The sequence below is a fragment of the Labeo rohita genome, chromosome 6, assembly GCF_022985175.1.
Source record: "Labeo rohita strain BAU-BD-2019 chromosome 6, IGBB_LRoh.1.0, whole genome shotgun sequence".
In the NCBI taxonomy this organism is placed as follows: domain Eukaryota; kingdom Metazoa; phylum Chordata; class Actinopteri; order Cypriniformes; family Cyprinidae; genus Labeo; species Labeo rohita.
In genome coordinates, this window is record NC_066874.1 from 11,171,295 (window position 1) to 11,191,945 (window position 20,651).

Here is a 20,651-nt window from a genome sequence, read left to right on the forward strand (position 1 = left end):
AACTGTCCACAAAATATATATATTATATATATATATATATATATTTGCTCATAGGTATGTATAACTCATTAGTGTACATATTTGCCATATAACAATTATATCTGCATTGTGCTTCTTTACAGAATCACAATGTGCATTAAGGTAGCACTTTGTAATCATTGACAGTGCTGGAAACTGGACAAAGGTGAATTCTTGCACGCAGAAAATGTCAGCTTGTAGCTGTTTAATGCATTGCTGTGTCATTAAGAAAGTGCCCTCTCAGCACCCAGTAATAGTTAAGACAACACGTGCCTTAGGATTTACTGGTTAGTGCAGTTGCTTGGTTGTTACCAGTCTGTGAACTCCATTAAACTGCTAAGTCTTCAGTTATTAACTTTGAGTATCAATGTACGTTTTGTATTTTATGTATCATTAAATAATTAAGCTTTATAGCATCACTATTGCTATAACATGGTGGAAGTGATTACATTAAATGAACGGACTGAGGATGTTAAGGAGGACACAAGGACTGATGGCAATGGACATATGGTGGAAAACGTGGCTCCAGAGCCGGTCATTGACAAAACCAAGGAGGACCTGGAAACCCAAACGCAGAAGACCAGAACCTGGAAATGGTCCGTTGTTTATCTTTGTTTCTATGGCTTCATGGTGCAGCTGAAGCCTGGAGAGCCGTTTATCACACCAAACCTGCTCAGTGCAGAGAAGAACTTCACTAGGAACCAGGTGTGGTGCTATTCTACTTTTATTCTTTTTCTACATTTGTGAAATTAAAAATAATAATAATAATATAAAGTTGTGTTACGGAATTTATTCAAACTTGATAAGTCATACTGTTAAGTTTTATTTTGTATTTTTTTTTTTTATTATTTTGTTAACACTAATACTTGAGAGACTGTGTTTCGCAACTATACTATGTATGTATTTGTTTTCGTAATACATAGTTGACACACATGACTGTGGAACGTTGTTTTCAAACTCTGAAACAGCTACTGGGGTCTGGCAAGCCATGTGAATACGGTCAGAGTTCAAATTCCTCCAAAGTGGGTCAGATCTACTTTGAGGAAGGATTGAAACAAACCTGCTGACTTATTATATGTGGATTTATTAACTGTAAGATTGCTTTTTTTTTTTTGTAAACGCATGTAAACCCTCAACAGAATTTGTACTCAATGTACTGCTCTTATCAGGCTCTAGCTGGGTGTTTTTTAAATAGGGTTAGTAAAAGCCATAAAATTAGTCAACCACATGCAGAGAATATCTGTATGGGAATTTTCCAGTTAAATACTGCAAAACTGATGGGAGTAGGTGCCTGTTTTGACATGTTTTTAGCCCAGTGTCCATGTCATAAATGAAGACACTTTTGTTTAGCCCAAATTCTCTTTCACATTACATATTTTTACTACATGTTAACATATTTTAGTAAATAAAAGGACATCTAAAAGCTGTTACATTCATGTCTTCTTGTTTAGGTACCTAAATGCATGTCTAAGTTATAAATCAGGCAGAGTATGGATCATTCATTTGGTTGAATTATTCAGGCATTATTTAGTCTGATGCTTTGAAATTTGCATCAAACGTCTTTGATATATTAACAGTCATTACCCGTGTCAATTAAGTTTATAATGTAATGTAGTCAGTTACAATTAAACTAGAATAAAAGCTTATTCAGAGCTTTATTCAGAAACATGCTTAGTTCACCCAAAAATTCTGTCATTAATTACTCACCCTCATGCCGATCCAAACCTTTGTTCATCTTCGGAATATAAATCATCTTCCGGTTTCATCAGAAATATCTTAATTTGTGTTCCAAAGGTGAATGAAGGTCTTACGGGTTTGAAACGACATGAGTAATTAATGACAGAATTTAAATTTTTGGGCGAACTAAGTGGAAAATTTTGTAATGTATCACCTGAATGTATTTTAGATTATGTCTAAATATTGTCTTATGTCAATTTAAAATGTATTTATATTTATATAATAATTTACCATTTTAGCATTATGATGTTGTGACATTGTGTTTGCCATGTAAATAGCCCTGATGCAAACCTGGCACTTAAAAATGGAAAAACTAATAAACAAACAATTAAACTAGAAGTACAAAGGTCAGTGTTACATTTGTGCTGTATAATTGTAACAGTGGTATGTAGTAAATGTAATTACCCTCTGTAATGTGAATTATTGTTTTATGTGACATAATAATGTTATCCAAAACAATAATAATGTTATGCATAACATAATAACATAATGTTATACAAAACATCCTCAAACACTAAACATGTCCTCAGATTATGAATGATGGGCTTTAACAGTGGCATAAGCAAAATACATATTTCATTCACCCTAATGATTCACTTTTTAAATAGAAAGAACTGTAGTTCAAAATTGACCCCTTGTCCACAATTTAATATTAATACTTAAAGGGGAAGTTCACTTCCAGAACAAAAATTTACAGATAATTTACTCACCCCCTTGTCATCCAAGTCATTCATGTCTTAGTTATTCATTCAGTCGATAAGAAATTATGCTTCTTGAGGAAATATTTTTCAGGAATTATCTCCATATAGTGGACTACAATGGTGCCCCCAGTGAACTTCGAATTTTTGAAACAAATGTACAATTTATATTTTTTAAACCTTAAACGCTCGCCTGGTCTCTGTTTTTGTGAGCTCTGTTTTTTCTGGTTCAAGAGAGTTAGGGTATGTCAAAAAAAAAACCTCCCATCTCGTTTTGTTCCCCAGTTTCAAAAAACATTCTACATTGCTGCAGAATTACTAACCCAGTGTTTACAAACTGAACATGCAAAGAAAATAAAACGCCCTTTACAAAAAAAGGTAAAACAGCAATGTAGGGCGATTTTGAAGTTGACTGTATTGTATTGACCTGGATTACACAGGCTACACATGCACATCGCAGAGACAAGACAAGATGAGCATTTGAGGTTAAAAAGTATATAAATTGTCAGTTTATTTCGAAAATGACAGTTTATTTCACTAGATAAGACTCTTCTTCCTCCGTTTAGAGTCATTTGAAGCTGCATTTAAACTGCATTTTGGAAGTTCAAATTTTGGGGCACCATTAAAGTCCACTATATGGAGATAATTCCTGAAATGTTTTCCTCAAGAAACATAATTTCTTTACAACTGAAGAAAGAAAGACATGTATATCTTGGATGACAAAGGGGTGAGTAAATTATCTGTAATTTTTTTGTTCATTTTGGGTCATTCTAAACCTCTGGTAAATGAAGTCCTGGGTTATCTTGTTTCACAATGTTTATACTTTACCTAGGGTTAACAATTAAACTGTTCATTATCTGACATTACACACTGTACGTTCTTGATGGTGAAGGTAAGTGCATTGTCTATTATGTTTTTGTAAAAGTTTTGTAAAGTTTATTTTGTATTACAATATATATTGCATTGGATATGCATTATATCTGCTATTCTATATCAGAAGTAATAATGTCTTTCTGTTGTTTTTACAGGTTACAAATGAGATCAACCCAGTCCTCTCATATTCCTATATGGCCGTGCTGGTGCCTGTTTTTCTACTGACAGATTACCTACGGTACAAGCCAGTGCTTATCCTTCAGAGTTTGAGTCATGTTTCCATTTGGCTCTTGCTGCTTTTGGGAACCTCGTTGCTGGAGATGCAGTTCATGGAGTTCTTTTATGGCATCACCATGGCTGCCCGTGTGGCGTACTCCTCGTACATTTTCTCACTAGTACCAGCTGCTGTTTACCAGCGTGTAGCCAGCTATTCTCGCTCATCTGTGCTCATGGGCGTCTTCACAAGCTCTGTGCTAGGTCAGATGTGTGTGTCTCTAGGACGTGTATCATACTGGACGTTAAGTGCAGTCTCTCTGGGGTTTGTCACTTTTGGGTTACTCTTGTCCTTATGCCTACCATGGCCCAAGCGTAGCTTGTTTTTCAACCAAGCCCGTCTGGAAGAGGAAAGGAAGGAAGCAGCTCAATCGGAATTGGCCAGAATGAAGCCTGGCAATGAGAAGGATGGCAGTGTGGCTGCACAAGGCAGTAACCACAAATCCCCTTCCTGGACAAATTCAGTGTTTGTTCAAATGCTGAAGGAGTTAAAGAATGTAGTGAAAGTACCTAGTTTAAGACTTTGGAGCTTGTGGTGGGTGTTCAACTCCACTGGTTATTATTTAGTTTTATTTTATGTACACATCTTGTGGAATAAAGTCTACCCTGCCACAGAGAACAAACATGTCTACAATGGAGCGGTTGAAGCTGCCTCTACATTATTAGGTAAGGTTATTACATTTTTAGGTAAATCTTTTCTTCATATCTACTGCATAGACAGCCATGTTTATTAAAATCTAGGGCTGGACAATATTTCGATCAACATATATCGCAATATAATTTTTTTCAGATATTTTGATATACATTACCAGTGTTTCCCATACATTATTCGTGGTGGTTGACTTCGTTGAATAAACATGAGCACTGCATGTTTTAAAATCAAAATGCCGCACGGTTTATATGAATGTGTCTTCATAGACTCCAGAAAAGATTCAAAGATTCATTTTACCTGATAAATGAGCATTAATGAGCAGAGTTTTGTGTATAGCCATTGCCTTGAAAACCACTGTTTCTTCCGTTCCAAAAGTGCCTCCTGCTGGCAGAGAATGAATTTGCATTTTCAATAAGCCAATTTATTCAATAAGCAGCATGTTTTTGTTGTTGCTCGCTCTTTTTTTCTGTTTTCTGCAGCAACTCTGAGCACTTTTCATATTCTTTATTCTGGCTGAAGCACTTTTGTTTCAGTCTATAAGAATAATAAGCCTATGTTATAGTTAAAGAAGGTGAGTCTTAGAGTCTTAAGTTCATTTGACAGTGATTTCACATTTCTTGTTTATGAAGGCTAAATACAAATAAAAGGGGAACATTAATGTGTTTGTGCCATTACCCCCCTAAAATATTATATAGTTTTATAGGAGAAAGTTTCAAAGGTTTGGCCATTTATTTTTCAGAAGTTTGTAGGTACAGACACTTGCGTACTTGGCAGTTTTTCTGAATTTTATTTTTTTTAATGTTCAAATCGATATCAGAATTATATCGTATTGACTGAAATAAAGAAAAATATTGTGATATACATTTTGGCTATATTGTCCAGCCCTATTAAAAAGCCATTTTGCCAGTGGTGAAATCCCTCTATAGATGCTATAGATATGCTATAGATCTTACTGTGAGCTCTTCATTCATACACGTTTCTTTTTTTGACCGTAAAATTTTAATCAATATTTCATAACTGGATCTTTCAGTAAAACGCCAGACTTACCCCTTGTGATGTATACCAAACTTCTCCAAACGTTAGGCCCAATCACTGTTCTGTTTTTAAACCCTTTCCCCTTGTCTCTTGCAATAGTATCAAGGGGTAGGGGTGAAAATATTCTCCTAAGAAATGGGACACCACTACTGTACCGTTACACTGCCTTATATGTTGTCTAACTCCTAGAATGCACACACCAAAATACTGGTGTGCATTAGAGGCATTTAATTACCGTTATACAATAATGCGCTGTTTATATTGACACACAAACACATATATATTTGTATATGTATAGTTTTAATACTGAATTGCTTCATTATATTTTTCACCAACGAGAGGATTAAATTGCTGTTTTTGAAGTAATAGTAAACTCACTCATTGTAGGAGATGCAAGTAATTCACACACAACTTTAATCAATATGGCAATATTTGACCAAAAAAAATTTAGTGATTTCTAATTATTGGGGGCACTAGACCCCCTCAGTGTCTGTGGTGGTTATGGCCCTAATCAGACATGAAAGTACGTTGTGGGACTGTCGTGCAGTCAGTGGTTTAACCTTTATATATAATGTGTTTATTTGCAATGGGCAGTAAGTTCAGACACACGTTTTGGTTTAAGTACAGTTCTCTTGTATAATAATGCACTTTAGCAGACAAATTATTTATATAGTATTACATTTTGTTTTTTTGTTTGCTGTCATGGTTCTGACTTTTTTTTTTTTTTTTTTTTTTTTAAGGTTTTAATAGGTTTACATCATACTAGATGGTTTAATCTTTGGCGAGAACAAGCAGTTCATGTTCCTCAACCTTTGAGCTTCAGCATGACACATGCTTGGAAAACACAAAACAACATAGCATAAAGCAGGACTCCTTATTCCTGGTGCTGGAAAGCCACTTTCCTGCAGAGTTTATTCCAAGTAAACCCAGAGAGCTTTATTAGTTGATTCAGGTGCGTTTAATCAGTTGGAGCTGGTTCTAAACTCTGCAGGGAAGTGACTCTTAAGGAGTAGGAATGAAGAACCCTGGTGTAAATGTCACAAAAGTAGAAAATATTTACAGTTTTTCAGAACTTTAGATGAGATAGAAATGTCTGTTAATCAGCATTGCATGATTATTGTATGACTGCTATACTTTATGTGTCCAACAGGTGCAATCACATCGTTTGCAGCAGGCTATGTGAAAATTCGATGGAACCTTTGGTCTGAACTGGTGATTGGATTGATCACTGGGGCACAGGCCATTCTACTGCTTGTCATGGGCGTAACAAATGATATCTGGATTTGCTATGTGGTATATGCTCTGTTCAAAGGCTTCTACCAGTTTCTAGTTCCAATCGCTATGTGAGTTAGCTATTTATTTATTGGTTTATTTTATTATTATTTCACTTTTTAACTTTTTTAATGTTACCCTAAAGTGGCATTGGCATATGTTGCATTAATTTTTTCGAAATCACTGTTTTAAAATGTGAGATGTGTATTAGTGATGGGAAGTTTGGATCATTTTACAGACTTGGACCTTTGAGTCTTGTTCAGCAAAATCCTTTTTTCAGATCATTTAGTTAATTTTAGGAAAATATAATTAAAATGTTATGTGCTACTTCCCTAACACATCTACTGCTTACACAATCGTTGATCACACTACAAACAAAAAAACTAAATTATAATGCTATAAGAAACAGAAAAGATTAATTCATTGTTTACCTGGGTCTTTAGTCTATGTTTAGCTCACTTCACCTCTTATCTTATAAGTTTTCGGATTTGAGTCATTTGTTCATCACGTGACAGCCCCATAAGCTTTAAATTCAAAGATAACATTGTTTGAGATGCAACTTGACATAAACCAATACATCATAACCTGTCAGTGTCTTTGTCATGACAATTTGACATTAACAAGACAATTTTGTACTATATGACAGCCATGTGTGTTGGAAATATGTGACCCTGGACCACAAAACAAGTCTTAATTAGCACAGGTATATTTTTAACAATAGCCAACAATGCATTGTATGGGTCAAAATTATAGATTTTTCTTTTATGCCAAAATTCATTAGGATATAAAGTAAAGGTCATGTTCCATTAAAATATTTAGGAAATTTCCTACCGTTAATATATCCAAACAATATTTTTGTTTAGTGATATGCATTGCTAAGAACTTCATTTAGTCAAATTTAAAGGTGATTTTCTCAAAATTTTGATTTTTTTATTATGGTGGATTATGGTGGTGTCATATTACCATGGATTATGGTGGTGTCTTAGGTAGACTTTTCCATGATGTAAAAAAGCATGTCAAGAAAATATAATTGTGTGGGATGCTGTAATTAACCATTTTTGCAGTGATATGGACCAAACTCTGCATGACTTTACCCACCATTGTACTGTTTTCATTTTAATTTGTGGGTGAATCGCTCTCCAAATGCAATAACATACAATTTTATTAATTAATTAATTAATTAATTAATTATTATTATTATTAGATGATTGATTTATTTCTCTAACACCAGTTAATCTTTTTTACAACATTTGAAATGGTCTATTATCTGACCTTCTGTTGGAGGAAACTAAAAAAAAAAAAAAAAAAACATTATGAAATGAAAAATATTCATGATGCTGTTATAAAATAATTTGACAGAGTATTAACATTTAACGACATTTTAATGACAAATTCAACTTGTACCACTGTAGTTGAGGTCAAGAAAAATATTAATGACACTGTTATAAAATTATTTGACAGAGTATTAGCACTTAATGACATTTTAATGATAAATTCAATTTGTACAACTGAAAAAAAGTGGTCAGAAAAATATTAATGAAACAATTATAATGGTCCCATGACCACATGACAGTTTAATGTAATGTTAACCCATAAAGCTAAGTAGTTTATTAGGTTTGATAATAAATCTGCTATGTCATGTTTATGACAAATTTGTGACAGATTATGTTGTCTTGTTAATGTCAAGTTGTCATGACAAAGACACTGACATGTTATGATGTATTGGTTTATGTCAAGTTGTCATAACAAAGGCATCTCAAACAATGTCATCTTTGAATTTAAAATGACGTGAATGACATTTAATGACATGTGTCATAAATATGCATAAAACCTCCTTCATATTCATGACATGTGTTATGTCACAATTATTAAGGTGTCATGTCAGTCTTCAAGTAAAGTGTTACCGTTTGTCTCTCGAGTCTTCGGGTTCGAGTCGTTCGTTCGGCACGTGACAGCCCCATAAGATGAACGAACAACTCCAAAAACCTGAAGACTTGAAACAGGTGAACTAATTCCAGTACAGAGCCTAAGAGGATGTTGCGCATGCGCGACTGAACGAATCACTCCCCGAGACGACTTGTTCGTCCCGAGTCACATTAAAGATTTGTTCAAAATGAATGAATCATTCAAGAATGACCCATAACTAATGTGTATGCACCTGTGAAAACATTAGCTTATTTCATGGAGTGCAGAATCTTTGCTTTGAAGTTCAAGTTTGTTGTAGCTTGCCACATGATGAGCTTTTGATGGACCTAAATATCACTAAGGAATTTATTATTGTTATTCTTCTCAGTTTCCAGATTGCCTCCTCTCTCACTAAAGAACTGTGTGCTTTAGTGTTTGGAGTAAACACTTTTCTTGCAACAATCCTGAAAACGATCGTCACTCTCATTGTGGCAGATAAGAGGGGATTGGCTTTGGATGTTCACTCTCAGGTGTGTAAAATTCTAGATTAACTTTAATTAATAGTTACACAGAAAAACAGGATGCCACTGCAGAAAGGTTCCCTTTATACCATAACATTGCAATGCAGAAAGATTGTGGCCTCATTCTGTTTCTCTCTTTCTTTTGCAGTTTTTTGTTTATTTCTTTTACTTCACTCTGCTGACAGTGATTTATCTGAGCTGTAGTGCCTTTATCATCACGTGTCATTACCGCAATCAAAGAGCAGTGGAGGAGACTACAGAGGAAGTGGCCATAGCCACTGAACTTAGTCCCATGACAACAGCTGCTAGTGAAGGCACAACGGCACATAATGGAACCACCATCAAGACATGAGATTCAAAGAAATTGTGCCTAAGGTGGAGTTTCTCTATCTTTTAAACTGTTACTTCAAAATCAGAACGTTTTATTATTAAGTATGAATAGTCTTTGTTTTATTTTGTTTGTCCTATTGCTCATTATTAGAATATAAATAATTACTACTTTGCAACCATTCAATCCAGTTCTCTAATTGATCCAGGAAGGCTGATTTTTATTATATGTCCTTAGAATATCTGATTGCGGTCCAATGGAAGCTGGGGTGGAGTTGTGGGATTTTTGTATGGAGTGAGGACCATTTTTGTCAGTGTTTTCTTTAACTCCAGGATTTTTTTAACACTAGGAGTAGGAAATAGAAAACACATAGTGTTGTTAACTTGGAGTGATAACTAAATTGTGATGAACAAGGATGGAATATTGCTCCATAAACACTTCAGTCTGTGCATTGCTTGATGACACACAAAGCTTGCTGCTTTAGCACCTTTGGAAGTTTTTGCCAAAAGAAAAAAAAGTGATCATGTTTTGATGGAAATGCGAGTGTTAACTTTATAGAACCTGTATAAAAGAAAAATCACACAAACATGATTGTACACAAGACACTTGCTTAGTTCTACTGTATTTTAAAAGTAATTACTACTGTTTTTTTTTTAATTAATATTTTATAGTGTGATCAAATAACGAGCTGCAGACCACGTCTTATTACAAATAAATTGTTAAAGTGTTTAAATAATTTTCATTTGTATGAATTTGTCATTTTGTAAAATTCCTATTGTTTCAAACCAGAATTACAGGAAAATATGCCTTAAAGGATTAGTTCACTTCCAGAATAAAATATTCCTGATAATTTTCTCACCCAAGATGTTTGTCTTTCTTTCTTCAGTCAAAAAGAAATTAAGGTTTTTGAGGAAAACATTTCAGGATTTTTCTCCATATAGTGGATGTACAGTGGTGCAGTTTCAATGCAGCTTCACAATCCCAGCCAAGGAATAAGAATCTTATCTAGTGAAACAATTGGTCATTTTCTATAAAAAAAAAAAACAAAAAAAAAACCCACAAATGCTTGACCTCGCATTACGACCTACGCATTACGTAATCATGCACGTGTGACAAAGCGGACCTGCAAAGAAAGTCAAACAAAAAAAAGGTAAAACAATGATGTCAGATGATTTTGAAGGTGAAGGAGAAAATGAGATTATGTTTTTGCCCTACCCTACATTTCTGAACTGAAGTACACAGGTGAAGAGCTGACCGCTGTGACTTTTCCAATGTGATTATGCAATGCATGAAAATGGGCATGCGTATCCCAGAGCTAGTGTTTTTTTTTTTTTAAAAAGAAAATCGTTTTGCTAGATAAGGCCTCTAAGATAAAGGATGATGTTTAGCTTTTAGTTTGTTCTGTCTTGTTCTATCTCTTTTGACAGGAGTGATATAGGTCATTGTAAATGCAATGCTGGCAGTGAATGTGATTCATGTTCCAGTGGCCTCAAAACATGTATTCTGAAGTGGAAACAAAGGAAAACAAATGACAATGTATGTGTTTAAGTTGTTCCATTTTATAGTTGCAGAAGTAGAATTCCAGAGAATTGGTTGATTGGTTGGTGATTTTAGCAGACCTGTCTATTACAGCATGACTACTAAAATTGCCAGTGTAGCAAAGATAAAAAGAATCTGATACAATCAGATTTTCTGAATTTGAGCCAAAACCTGTTTGTGTAGTTTGCTGTAAGCTCTACCTTGAATCTCTGTGACTCACTTTATTTACTCTATATACAAGATTGCTGGTAGAACGTCCAGCAGCACTGGGAGGTTTCTCTATATTTATCACCATTATGCTTGCAGATGGAAACATCATTTCAGGTTGCAACAAATTTCTGTTTGTATGTTATGAGTCATTAAATCATTGATTTAAAAAAAAAAAAAAAAAAAAAAAGCTAAAAGAAAAACAAATTTATTCAGAAACAAAACCTCACTACAGTGTTGCTCTGAGACATAATCGTTGACCTAACATTCAAACATTTAGGGTAGGTAAGACCAGAATCAAGTAATTAGTGGCCAAGCACCGAAGGTGCGATGGCACCTATTGTGCCCGTTGGTGTTCCTCTTATTATTATTCTTCCACTCTGGAAGTCTATGGCAGCCCATAGAACCGCTTGCGGGAAGGTTATGAAATTTGACATACAGACAGAAGACAGCCTGAACTGTCACCATAGCAAATTTGAAGTCTCTAACTCAATCCCTTTAGCGCCACCAACTGTCCAAATTTGCACCTATTGACGTTTGAATCATAAAATTAAGATGGGAAATTCTTTTTTTCCTCTGATTGCTTGGCTTATGCTGCATTTTTCAGTCAATTTTCTGTCGTTTTTTTGCATTTTTTTAATAGTTAGAAAACCCTACTTTTTCGAACTCATTCTAGACGATTTGTCTGATTTTCACCAAAATTGGCTTAGATCATCTTTAGACCATGCTGGTAAAAAGTTATGGAATTCAATTTGATCAATTTGAAGAGCATGCAATAATGGATGTGAGGCTGTATCTCCACAGTGATTTGGTGTATTGAGACAAGGTTTGTAAAGGGGTGGAAAATTTCTGGTACAGGAATTTTCAGGAAACTTTACAAAATTCCCAGGAAGATTCCAAAAAAATTCAGCAAATTTACTGGAAATTTTCCACCTTTTTGCAATCCTAATTGAGACTTAAAGGAGAACTCCACTTCCAGAACAAAAATTCACAAATAATTTACTCTCCCCTTGTCATTCAAGATGTTCACGTCTTTCTGTCTTCAGTCGTGAAGAAATTATGGTTTTTAAGGAAAGCATTTCAGGATTTTTCTCCATATAATGGACTTCATTGGTGCCCCGATTTTAAACTTCCAGAATGTAGTTGAAAATTCAGCTTCAAAGGGCTCTAAACGATCCCAGCCGAGGAAGAACTGTCTTATCTAGTGAAACGATCTGTCGTTTTTTTTGGAAAACAAATTTTTTTATACTTTTTAAGCACAAATGCTTGTGTAGCACGGGTTCTGGGATGTGCGCTCACAACGCTACGTACTATTGAATCACGTCAAAAGGTCATGCGGAACGTAGGCAGAACTAGTTTATTTTTTTTTTTGCCATACTCAGTACACAGAGGATGAACGTACACGTGATTTTACCGACTCGGACCTTTGAGTCTCGTTCAGCAAAATGAACAAATCTTTTTTTTCTGAGTCATTTCGTTCATTTTAGCAAAATATAATTAAAATGTTACGTGTTACTTCCCTAACACATTTACTGCTTACACAAATGTTGATCACACTACAAACAAGACAAAACTATAATGCTATAAGAAACAGAAAAGATTATTTCATTGTTTACCTGGGTCTTTAGTCCATGATTAGCTCACCTCACCTCTTATCTGACAAGTTTTCGGGTTTGAGCCATTCGTTCATCATGTGACAGCCCCATAAGATGAACGAACGACTCGAAAAACCCGAAGACTCGAAACAGGTGAACTAATTCCAGTACAGAACCTAATAGGAACAAACAATGAATGACTGTATTTTTATTAACTAACATTAACACAGATTAATGAATAGTGTAACAAATGTATTGCTTCATGTTTATTTTTGTCTTGTTGTTGTGTTGGGTTTGTATACAACGCATATGGTTTATGCACATGCTCCAAGTCTTCTCCATTTTAAGTGTATCTCTGTGGCAGAATTACAGTGCCACATACTGGTCTGGCATATATACTACATTGTTTTGAGTTGGTTTCAGTGGTTTTGTGTGTACGCAGATCCTTCAACGCCGTGTTTACAGAAGAACAAGGGAAAAAAAGATCGGATATAGAAAGCTCTGGCTTTGTGTGGATGAGCCCTTGGTGTGTGTTATAATAACCATGACCTGAGGCTACCTGCACAGTTTCGGCGCAGCGCCACATAGTGGTCAGGAGATATAATAAAATGGCTATTTTTGCTTTTAACTTATGAACGGTTTGGCCATATTTCCAGTGGTCACATTTGAACTGTAGAATACAGCAGACTGTAAAATACAGAGAACTGCAACTCTTTAAAATTATATTCAGGTTATGTGTAAAAAAATTAAATAAAAAGAGACCAATATAAATAATAATAAAAACTATTTTAAAAAATACATATTTTTATTAATTGTCGTCATCTTTCTCTAGAGAAAGTCAACCGGTCATTTTGCACTACATTGTGGAATGTCTGATGTTATTGAGTTGTATAAATGTATAAAGGTTACATAGGTACATGTTTACATAAAACCAAATACAAATGTGAATAAAAATGGTAATGACAACAAAGTAGTTTAAAGAGAGTTAGCTAATAAAATTTGGAATGTAGCCCTTTTTGCCTGAGAGTGTTCTATACTGCCTTGTTATTTGTATATGTACATTTTTGTTAAAAATATAAAAAAAAAAAAAAACAGTGATTTTTTCCCCCCCCTGAATTTAGCCTTAATCTAATTATTTTAAATGCTCAAGTATTTCATTGTATGTTCTCCGCTATGACAAAATATGTTTGTTGTAAGGCTTATGGTGTAAAAAGCAAGTATATTACTGTTTTGAAACAGATGGCTGTCACACAGCAGTTAATACATAAAAAACAGTCAAAATGTAAACCCTAAAATACATGTAAATTAACATATACAGTATCACCATCAATCACAAACAATCATCACACTAAGTTTAAGTTTGTGGTGCGACTTAAAGAAATAGTTGGTTTAGCAACTATTTGGTTCACTTAGAAATGTAACTGTTCTCAATGCACAGTACGATAAAAGAGCTGGTGCAGCCACGTGGCAACTGCTGAAGTAGGTAGCCTTCTTGGAGAGAGGAAGCCATGCCAGTGACGGCATGACTGCCTGTTCGCCATGTTTCACAGAAGCTGTCTGTCTGCCTGCTTCCATGAGTGCTTGATCCATGCCATACCATCTTCTCTGGCCTATTAAAAAAAAGTGGTTATAGAGAAAAAAATAATCATCAGACTAATTAGTTTTGGTAAGATTTTAGCTGTAGATATGTGTTAGAACCACTTACCAGGCATCATCATCAAGAACATCTCGACCATCAAATGAATAGATGCGCACATTATCATTCATCTTGCCCTCTGAGCCACTAAAGATGGATTCCCAGTTGCTGAATAATTCCTCATCCTGTGAACATATTAAATGGTTCTGTAAAAGACTGTATTTAAATAGCTACAGTATATTCTGTGAAATAATAGTTTTGTGTGTTGACAAAGGAAGGATCGTACTTGAAGATTGACTATAGGTAATGATTCCCTGTCGTTCTGTCGAACAATACTGTGTAGATCCTGTAGCCGGGATGACAGGAAAGCCCTGAAAGTTCCCTTGAGCCCAATGGCTTGGGCCTGTAAGAAGCACTGGTGATCTACACCTCGAATACCCTGCATGTTGCCCAGCTGGGGTGAGTTGAGAGCGATCAGGTGCAGCTAAAGTGACAAAATAGGTGACAGTTATACATTAGATACTTGAAATTCAGTTTACATTTCCAAACGATCACAAATAATGTAGATTATACAAAAGGCATATATAGCATATATAATAACCAGTAGCAGATCTATACAGGTGGAGCTGGGGAGGTGGAGGGTTTCAGAGTATATCTGAAAGCATGCTGCAAAATGCTCTAGTGGATGCTTTAGCCATTTAAATGTAAAGAAGCAAGCTTATTGGCTGCGTATGCAATATAAACCAATCAGCTTGTGTCAAGTAGTCGTGAATATCATTAGTTTCCATTAAAGAAGTCCACTTCCAGGACAAAAATTTACAGATAATGTAGTCACCCCCCTTTGTCATCCAAGATGTTCATGTCTTTCTTTCTTCAGTCGTAAAGAAATTATGTTTTTTGAGGAATACGTTTCTGGATTTTTTTTTGCATATAATGGACTGCTAGATAAGGAAGAAGGGTCTCATTTAGCAAAATGATCGGTTATTTTCATTAAAAAAAAATACAGTTTAAATACTTTTTAATCTCAAACGCTCGTCTTGTCTTGCTCTGCCTGAACTCTGTGTATTGTGGTTCAAGACAGTTAGGGTATGTCGAAAAACTCCAATCGTATTTTCTCCCTAAACTTCAAAAATCATTTCAAAATCATCCTACATCGCTGCAGAAGTACCGACCCAGTCTTTGCAAAGTGAACATGCAAAGAAGATGAAACACCCTTAACAAAATAGGTAAAACAGCGATATAGGGCGATTTTTGAAGTTGAGGGAGAACATGAGATGGGAGTTTTCCCACATACCCTAACTGCCCTGAACCGGAAAAAAACAGATTTCAGGCTGAGGAAGACAAAACGAGCGTTTGACATTAAAAAGTATATACATTTTATAATTTTTATAAAAATAACTTTTGCTAGATAAGACCCTTCTTCCTTGGCTGGGATCGTTTACAACTGCATTTAGAATCGTTTGAATCCACATTTAAACTGCATTTTGGAAGTTCAAACTCTGGGAACCACTGAAGTCCACTATATAGAGAAAAATGCTGAAATGTTTTCCTCAAAAAACATAACTTCTTTACGACTGAAGAAAGAAAGACATGAACATCTTGGATGTCCTGGGGTTGAGTACATTATCTGTACATTTTTGTTCTGAAAGTGGACTTCTCCTTTAACGACTCATCAGTCTACACCATCTAAGTTTTTAACTAAGTTTCATGACAGAATTTGCCATTTGTTTAAATTGTAACAAATGCTACTGTAAATAAATTGTCAACTTTTTCACCTTGAGGCATGAGTAGAATAATGTCACCTTCTTTAACGCTGCATTTTGTATACCCAATTTTTGTGAATGCTTGTTTATTGTAAGCAAGCCTTTCAGCGAGTCCATTAGCAGTTGATGATTGTTTACAGTATAACGCAGATTACTTCCTACTATAATTAGTAGGAAATTTGTCATGGGCAGTAGGAAAAAAATAAACAGACTAGCACACAATTACTCCTCATTTAAATGATAAGGTACTTACTGCGCGGCCTGATGTGTGTGTGTGAGCTGGAAGCTTAGCCTCTTGAATGACAGGCCTGCGGTGGTGTATACGTTCGTATCTGCTGTCAGGATAGCCAGAATGATCCGGGTGGCTGCTGGGAATGTGCTTTCTGGAATCAGGGTAGTGCTGGTAATATGTGTCGACTGATGGAGAGTGTCGTGGATCAGTTGGAGAACTGTAGTGTGGAACCCATCTTTGATAGGGGTCATATGATGGATGGAGTCTGGGATCATGTGGCACAGGGTATTGGGATCCTGGTTGTGGAGGGGCTTGTTGGGGAGAGGTTGTGGGGTAATCCTGAGGGTACTGAACCACCTGTGGAGGCTCCACTGCTTCCCTCTGGTTATCCTAGAAACCAACATGACAAATAGGAGAAGAGACATATATATCCCATAACTTGTGTCTTAAGATGCAGTGACATTTACTGTTGCTTGGCGAAATTATGTGTGCAAAAATATTTAATAATTAATTACTTAATTACTAAATACATTTTCTGTTACTCACCAGACCCTTGGGGAATGGGGTATATTCTCCAAGCTGAAATTAAACAACCAGAAACATTAGGCATTTTAATGTTCTCAGCAAATATCCATCCATCCATCTTTTGTGCAGTATCAAACACTATCTAAAGAATATGAGATGGCATATATTTAACTGGTGAATAACCAATAAAATATACAGTATCTTGTAAAAGTATTCTTGTAAAAGCCTTATCCTAAACTGCTTTAAATGACTTTTTTCCCACATCAATCCACACTCTATACACCATAATGGCAAATCAAAAACAGAAAGCACCTTTACAGCCTCAAGTCTTTTTGGGTATGATGCAACAAGCTTTGCATATCAGCATTTGGCAATTATCTGCTATTCTTCTCCTCACCTCTTCACCTCTCAAGCTCTGCCAGGTTGGATGGGGGCAGAGGCACATTTTCAAGTTTTTACGCAAATTTTTAATTGGGTTCAAGCCAAGGCTCTGGCTGGGCCACTTAAGAACATTCACAGAGTTGTCGAAGCCACTCTTGCTGTGTGCTGTAGGATTACAAATTTAAGAATCTGTTGAAAATATGCTGATCCTATGTTCTGACATAGCATCACAATAAAACTAAGGTAAAGTACATTGTATTTAACATTTAAGGTAAATATGAGGTTATCAGACAAATGATTCTTTCAAGCAAAGTTTGTAGCAAGATGTCCCTGCCAGTTCCTGTTCTTTAATTGTAAGTCAAATGAGCCAGATTACTGAGATGTTCACCTTTTGTTTGTAATGGCTCTCGGTGCCTCTGCCCAGTCTTTGAGTAGTTATGATGATTGGATTAGGACTGGTGTAAATGGGGCACTTGGCTACACTTGAGTACTTCATTTGCATGCTTTGTTTAGGATCGTCACCCAGGTGCTTTGTCTACATTTTAGGGGACTGCCCCCTAAATGTATATAAACTACAATGTATCACTGCCTTAGTCAGACTTTTGAGGACTGCAGAGCTACGCAGCGCATTCTCAATAAAGAATTCTGCTGAAGATACCCAAGAGTCTCCTGGTCTTCGCTTCTGAGTTTCCAACAGTGCTTAGGGTTATTATCCTGTTGGAAGGTGAACCTTCTGCCCAGTTTGAGGTTCTGAATGATCTGGACTGTGTTTTTGGTGCATTGAACTTTCTTTCTACTTCTATGAGTCCTTCAGTCCCCACCGCTGAAAAACAGCCCCAAAGAATGAGGCTGCTACCAGCACACTTTAGTATTGGGACAGTACTGTGTAATTGATGAGCAGTGCCTGGTTTCCTTTAAACATGATGCTTGGAATTGAGGTTCATCAGTCCAGAGAATTTTGTTTCTCACAGTCTGAGAGTCCTTTAGGTGCTTTTTTTTTTGCAATTTCCAAGTGTGTTTTCATGTGTCTTCACTGAGGAGAGGATTGAGTCTTGCCACACTGCCATAAAGCCCAGATCGGTGGAGTGTTGTAGTGATGTTTGTCCTTCTGTAGGTTTCTCCTATCTCCACATATGACCATGGAGCTCAATTAGAGTGACCATCAGGTTCTTGGTCACCAATCTAACAAAAGCCCTTCTCCATTAATTGCTCAGTTTTGCCAGGAGGCAAACTCTAGGTAGAATCCTAATTTGTTTCAAACTTCTTCCATTAAGTGTAACAGAGACTACATGCTTCTGTGAACCTTCAATACAGCAGATTTTTTTCAGAACTCTTTACCAGATGTGTGGCTTGAAGCAAACCTGTTTCTGAGCTCCACAGGCAGTTTTTTTTACTTCAGGCCTTGATTTTTGCTCTGATATACATTTTCTTTTTACCTTTTTTTTTTTTTTTAAAGTCTGTCTGCCCTTCCAAATCATACCTGTTTAATTGAATTTGCCACAGGATGACTTCAAGTGTAGTAATATCTACAAGAAATATGAATGCTCCTGAGCGAAATTTCAACTGTAGGGTATGATTTTTTCACGGGTATGAATACTTATGCAATGGAATGATTTAAGATTTTTATTTTTAATAAATTAGCTTTTTTTGATGTTAAAAACCTGTCATTATGGTGTATGAGTAGATTGATGTGGAAAAAAATAATTTAAAGCAGTTTTACATTAAGCAGCAACATTAAAAAACGTGAAAAAAATTAAGGGGTATAAATTCTTTTGCAAGGCATTGTATAACCTAGGGTTTTAGGGGATTTTACCCCTAAATTCAACACAAATTCAACATTTAAGCACATATTTAAAGACAAAATCCTTTCAAAGAATACTCCACTGACTATGAGAGTGAATGGATGTGTTTGTTACATGTACACAACTTAATGGGCACTGAATCACTCTTTTATGCACTGCTGTCTGCATAACTCTTCTTACATAAGGATGAAAAACAATAAAAAATCTTAGATTATTACCATGACTTCTCTGATGCCATCCTGTACTCTCATATACAGTTCTCTGTTGTCTTTTACATATATTAGCGTGCCTTCTGGATACCGGATAGTTGTTGCAGCCATGGTGTCAACAGACCTCAAAACCATAACCTGAGGAAAAGAGAACAGACCAGCTGACTGAAAAGATTAATTAACTAATAGAAAATTATTTGTCATCAATATGGCCACAGACAGTAGGTAGTGTTTCAGAAGTGAAAACTCACCCCAGGTAAATGTCCAGGGGGTCCAGGAGGTCCAGGAGGTCCAGGAGGCCCAGGAATACTGATAGCTAAAGGATCAAGGTGTTAAAATAAAAAGACTTTTGCATTTAATGGATAGGACAGTTGAGAGAAGACTGGAAAAGGGAGAGACAAGAAATTAGATCACTCATCAAAAGATCTTTTACGAATGAGTGGCTGTGTGCAAATTCCTTACTTTGTGAGGGTTGGTGTGCACCTGGCAGCAATGATCCCGGGAGTCCAGGTGGTCCTGGTGGGCCAGGACTACCTGGGCGACCATCATAACCGATTCCTGGGGCTCCAGGAGGCCCCGGGGGACCCGGAGGTCCTGGAGGTCCACTAATAGATTCTCCTCTAGGGCCCTATGCAGAAATTAACATTTAGTTAAGCTACTTTAGACGATAAGAAAAAAACAATGGATTAATCAGAATCTAAGAAGCATTGTTTCGTGTCTGTGCTATCACCGGTAGTCCAGGTCTTCCAGGTAGACTTTGTGCTCCACCATGATAAGGGTCATAGTAACCTACTCCTGGTTCTCCCTTCTGTCCTTTAGAACCAAGCTCCCCTTTCATCTCATTCTACAGTATAGCATATTACAAAAAATCAAGTACAATTTCCATGTGCTGCACAACATCAGCAAAATATTACTTGTAAACTGGAAACTTGTGTAAGTAAGTTTGGAAACATACCTTAAATGCATAAATGTCAAAGGTGGTAGTGAGACCTATGACAGACAACGTTGACATTCAAATCCTGTTTATATTTTCCTGTTTAATACTGTAAAGTTGCTTTGACACAGTCTGTATTGTATAAAGCGCTAAACAAATAAAAGTCAATTGGCTTGTTAAAAAAGCACACTGTTAAAAAAGCTGATATTCACAGTTTTGAATCTTTATTCAACTGCTCCAAAAAAAAAAAAAAAGGCTTGATATATCAGTAAATCATACCTGGCAGGCCAGGGATGCCAGGTGCTCCTCTTTCACCCTTGTCCCCTTTGAAAGCTGAGGTAATGAAATTTGAAATATATTGACATTTATTCAGTTAGCGGATGCTTTTATTCAAAGCAACATACAAATTCTTCTGAAGAATTCTTTGGAATAAGAGCATACTGATTAATCGCAAACAGATATTCTTATATACATATTCATGCTAAATTAAACTGGGGATAACACCAGATATGGATT

The 20,651-nt window shown here is 35.9% G+C and overlaps 2 protein-coding genes across 8 annotated transcripts in view; one reads left to right on the forward strand and one right to left on the reverse strand.

The window, feature by feature from the left end:
• The first annotated feature begins 6 nt into the window (after window positions 1-6).
• slc19a1 (solute carrier family 19 member 1) lies at window positions 7-10,175 on the forward strand. Of its 4 annotated transcripts, none has more exons than XM_051112205.1 (6): window positions 7-723; window positions 3,482-4,265; window positions 6,437-6,629; window positions 8,852-8,993; window positions 9,133-9,359; window positions 9,550-10,175. In XM_051112205.1, exons 1-5 carry the CDS (start codon window positions 451-453, stop codon window positions 9,334-9,336), a joined length of 1,596 nt encoding a protein of 531 aa, XP_050968162.1. In that variant the 5' UTR covers window positions 7-450; the 3' UTR covers window positions 9,337-9,359; window positions 9,550-10,175. The 4 variants fall into 4 exon arrangements, with proteins under 4 accessions (XP_050968162.1, XP_050968163.1, XP_050968161.1 ...); XM_051112206.1 differs by having other exon boundaries at window positions 7-305; window positions 425-723; window positions 9,133-10,175; XM_051112207.1 differs by adding an exon at window positions 942-3,345 and having other exon boundaries at window positions 577-723; window positions 9,133-10,175.
• Window positions 10,176-13,714: 3,539 nt separating this feature from the next.
• The window catches only part of col18a1b (collagen type XVIII alpha 1 chain b), a 48,805-nt gene continuing 41,868 nt past the window's right edge, over window positions 13,715-20,651 (reverse strand). For all 4 annotated transcript variants that reach the window (XM_051113120.1, XM_051113119.1, XM_051113118.1 and 1 more), the window contains 11 exons: window positions 20,415-20,468; window positions 20,157-20,191; window positions 19,932-20,045; window positions 19,664-19,829; window positions 19,453-19,517; window positions 19,211-19,339; window positions 16,831-16,863; window positions 16,306-16,674; window positions 14,576-14,773; window positions 14,359-14,474; window positions 13,715-14,263 (listed from right to left, as the gene is read on the reverse strand). In XM_051113120.1, coding sequence (XP_050969077.1) covers window positions 14,059-14,263; window positions 14,359-14,474; window positions 14,576-14,773; window positions 16,306-16,674; window positions 16,831-16,863; window positions 19,211-19,339; window positions 19,453-19,517; window positions 19,664-19,829; window positions 19,932-20,045; window positions 20,157-20,191; window positions 20,415-20,468 — 1,484 coding nt within the window. In that variant the 3' untranslated portion in view covers window positions 13,715-14,058. The remainder of the gene's footprint in view (window positions 14,264-14,358; window positions 14,475-14,575; window positions 14,774-16,305; window positions 16,675-16,830; window positions 16,864-19,210; window positions 19,340-19,452; window positions 19,518-19,663; window positions 19,830-19,931; window positions 20,046-20,156; window positions 20,192-20,414; window positions 20,469-20,651) is intronic.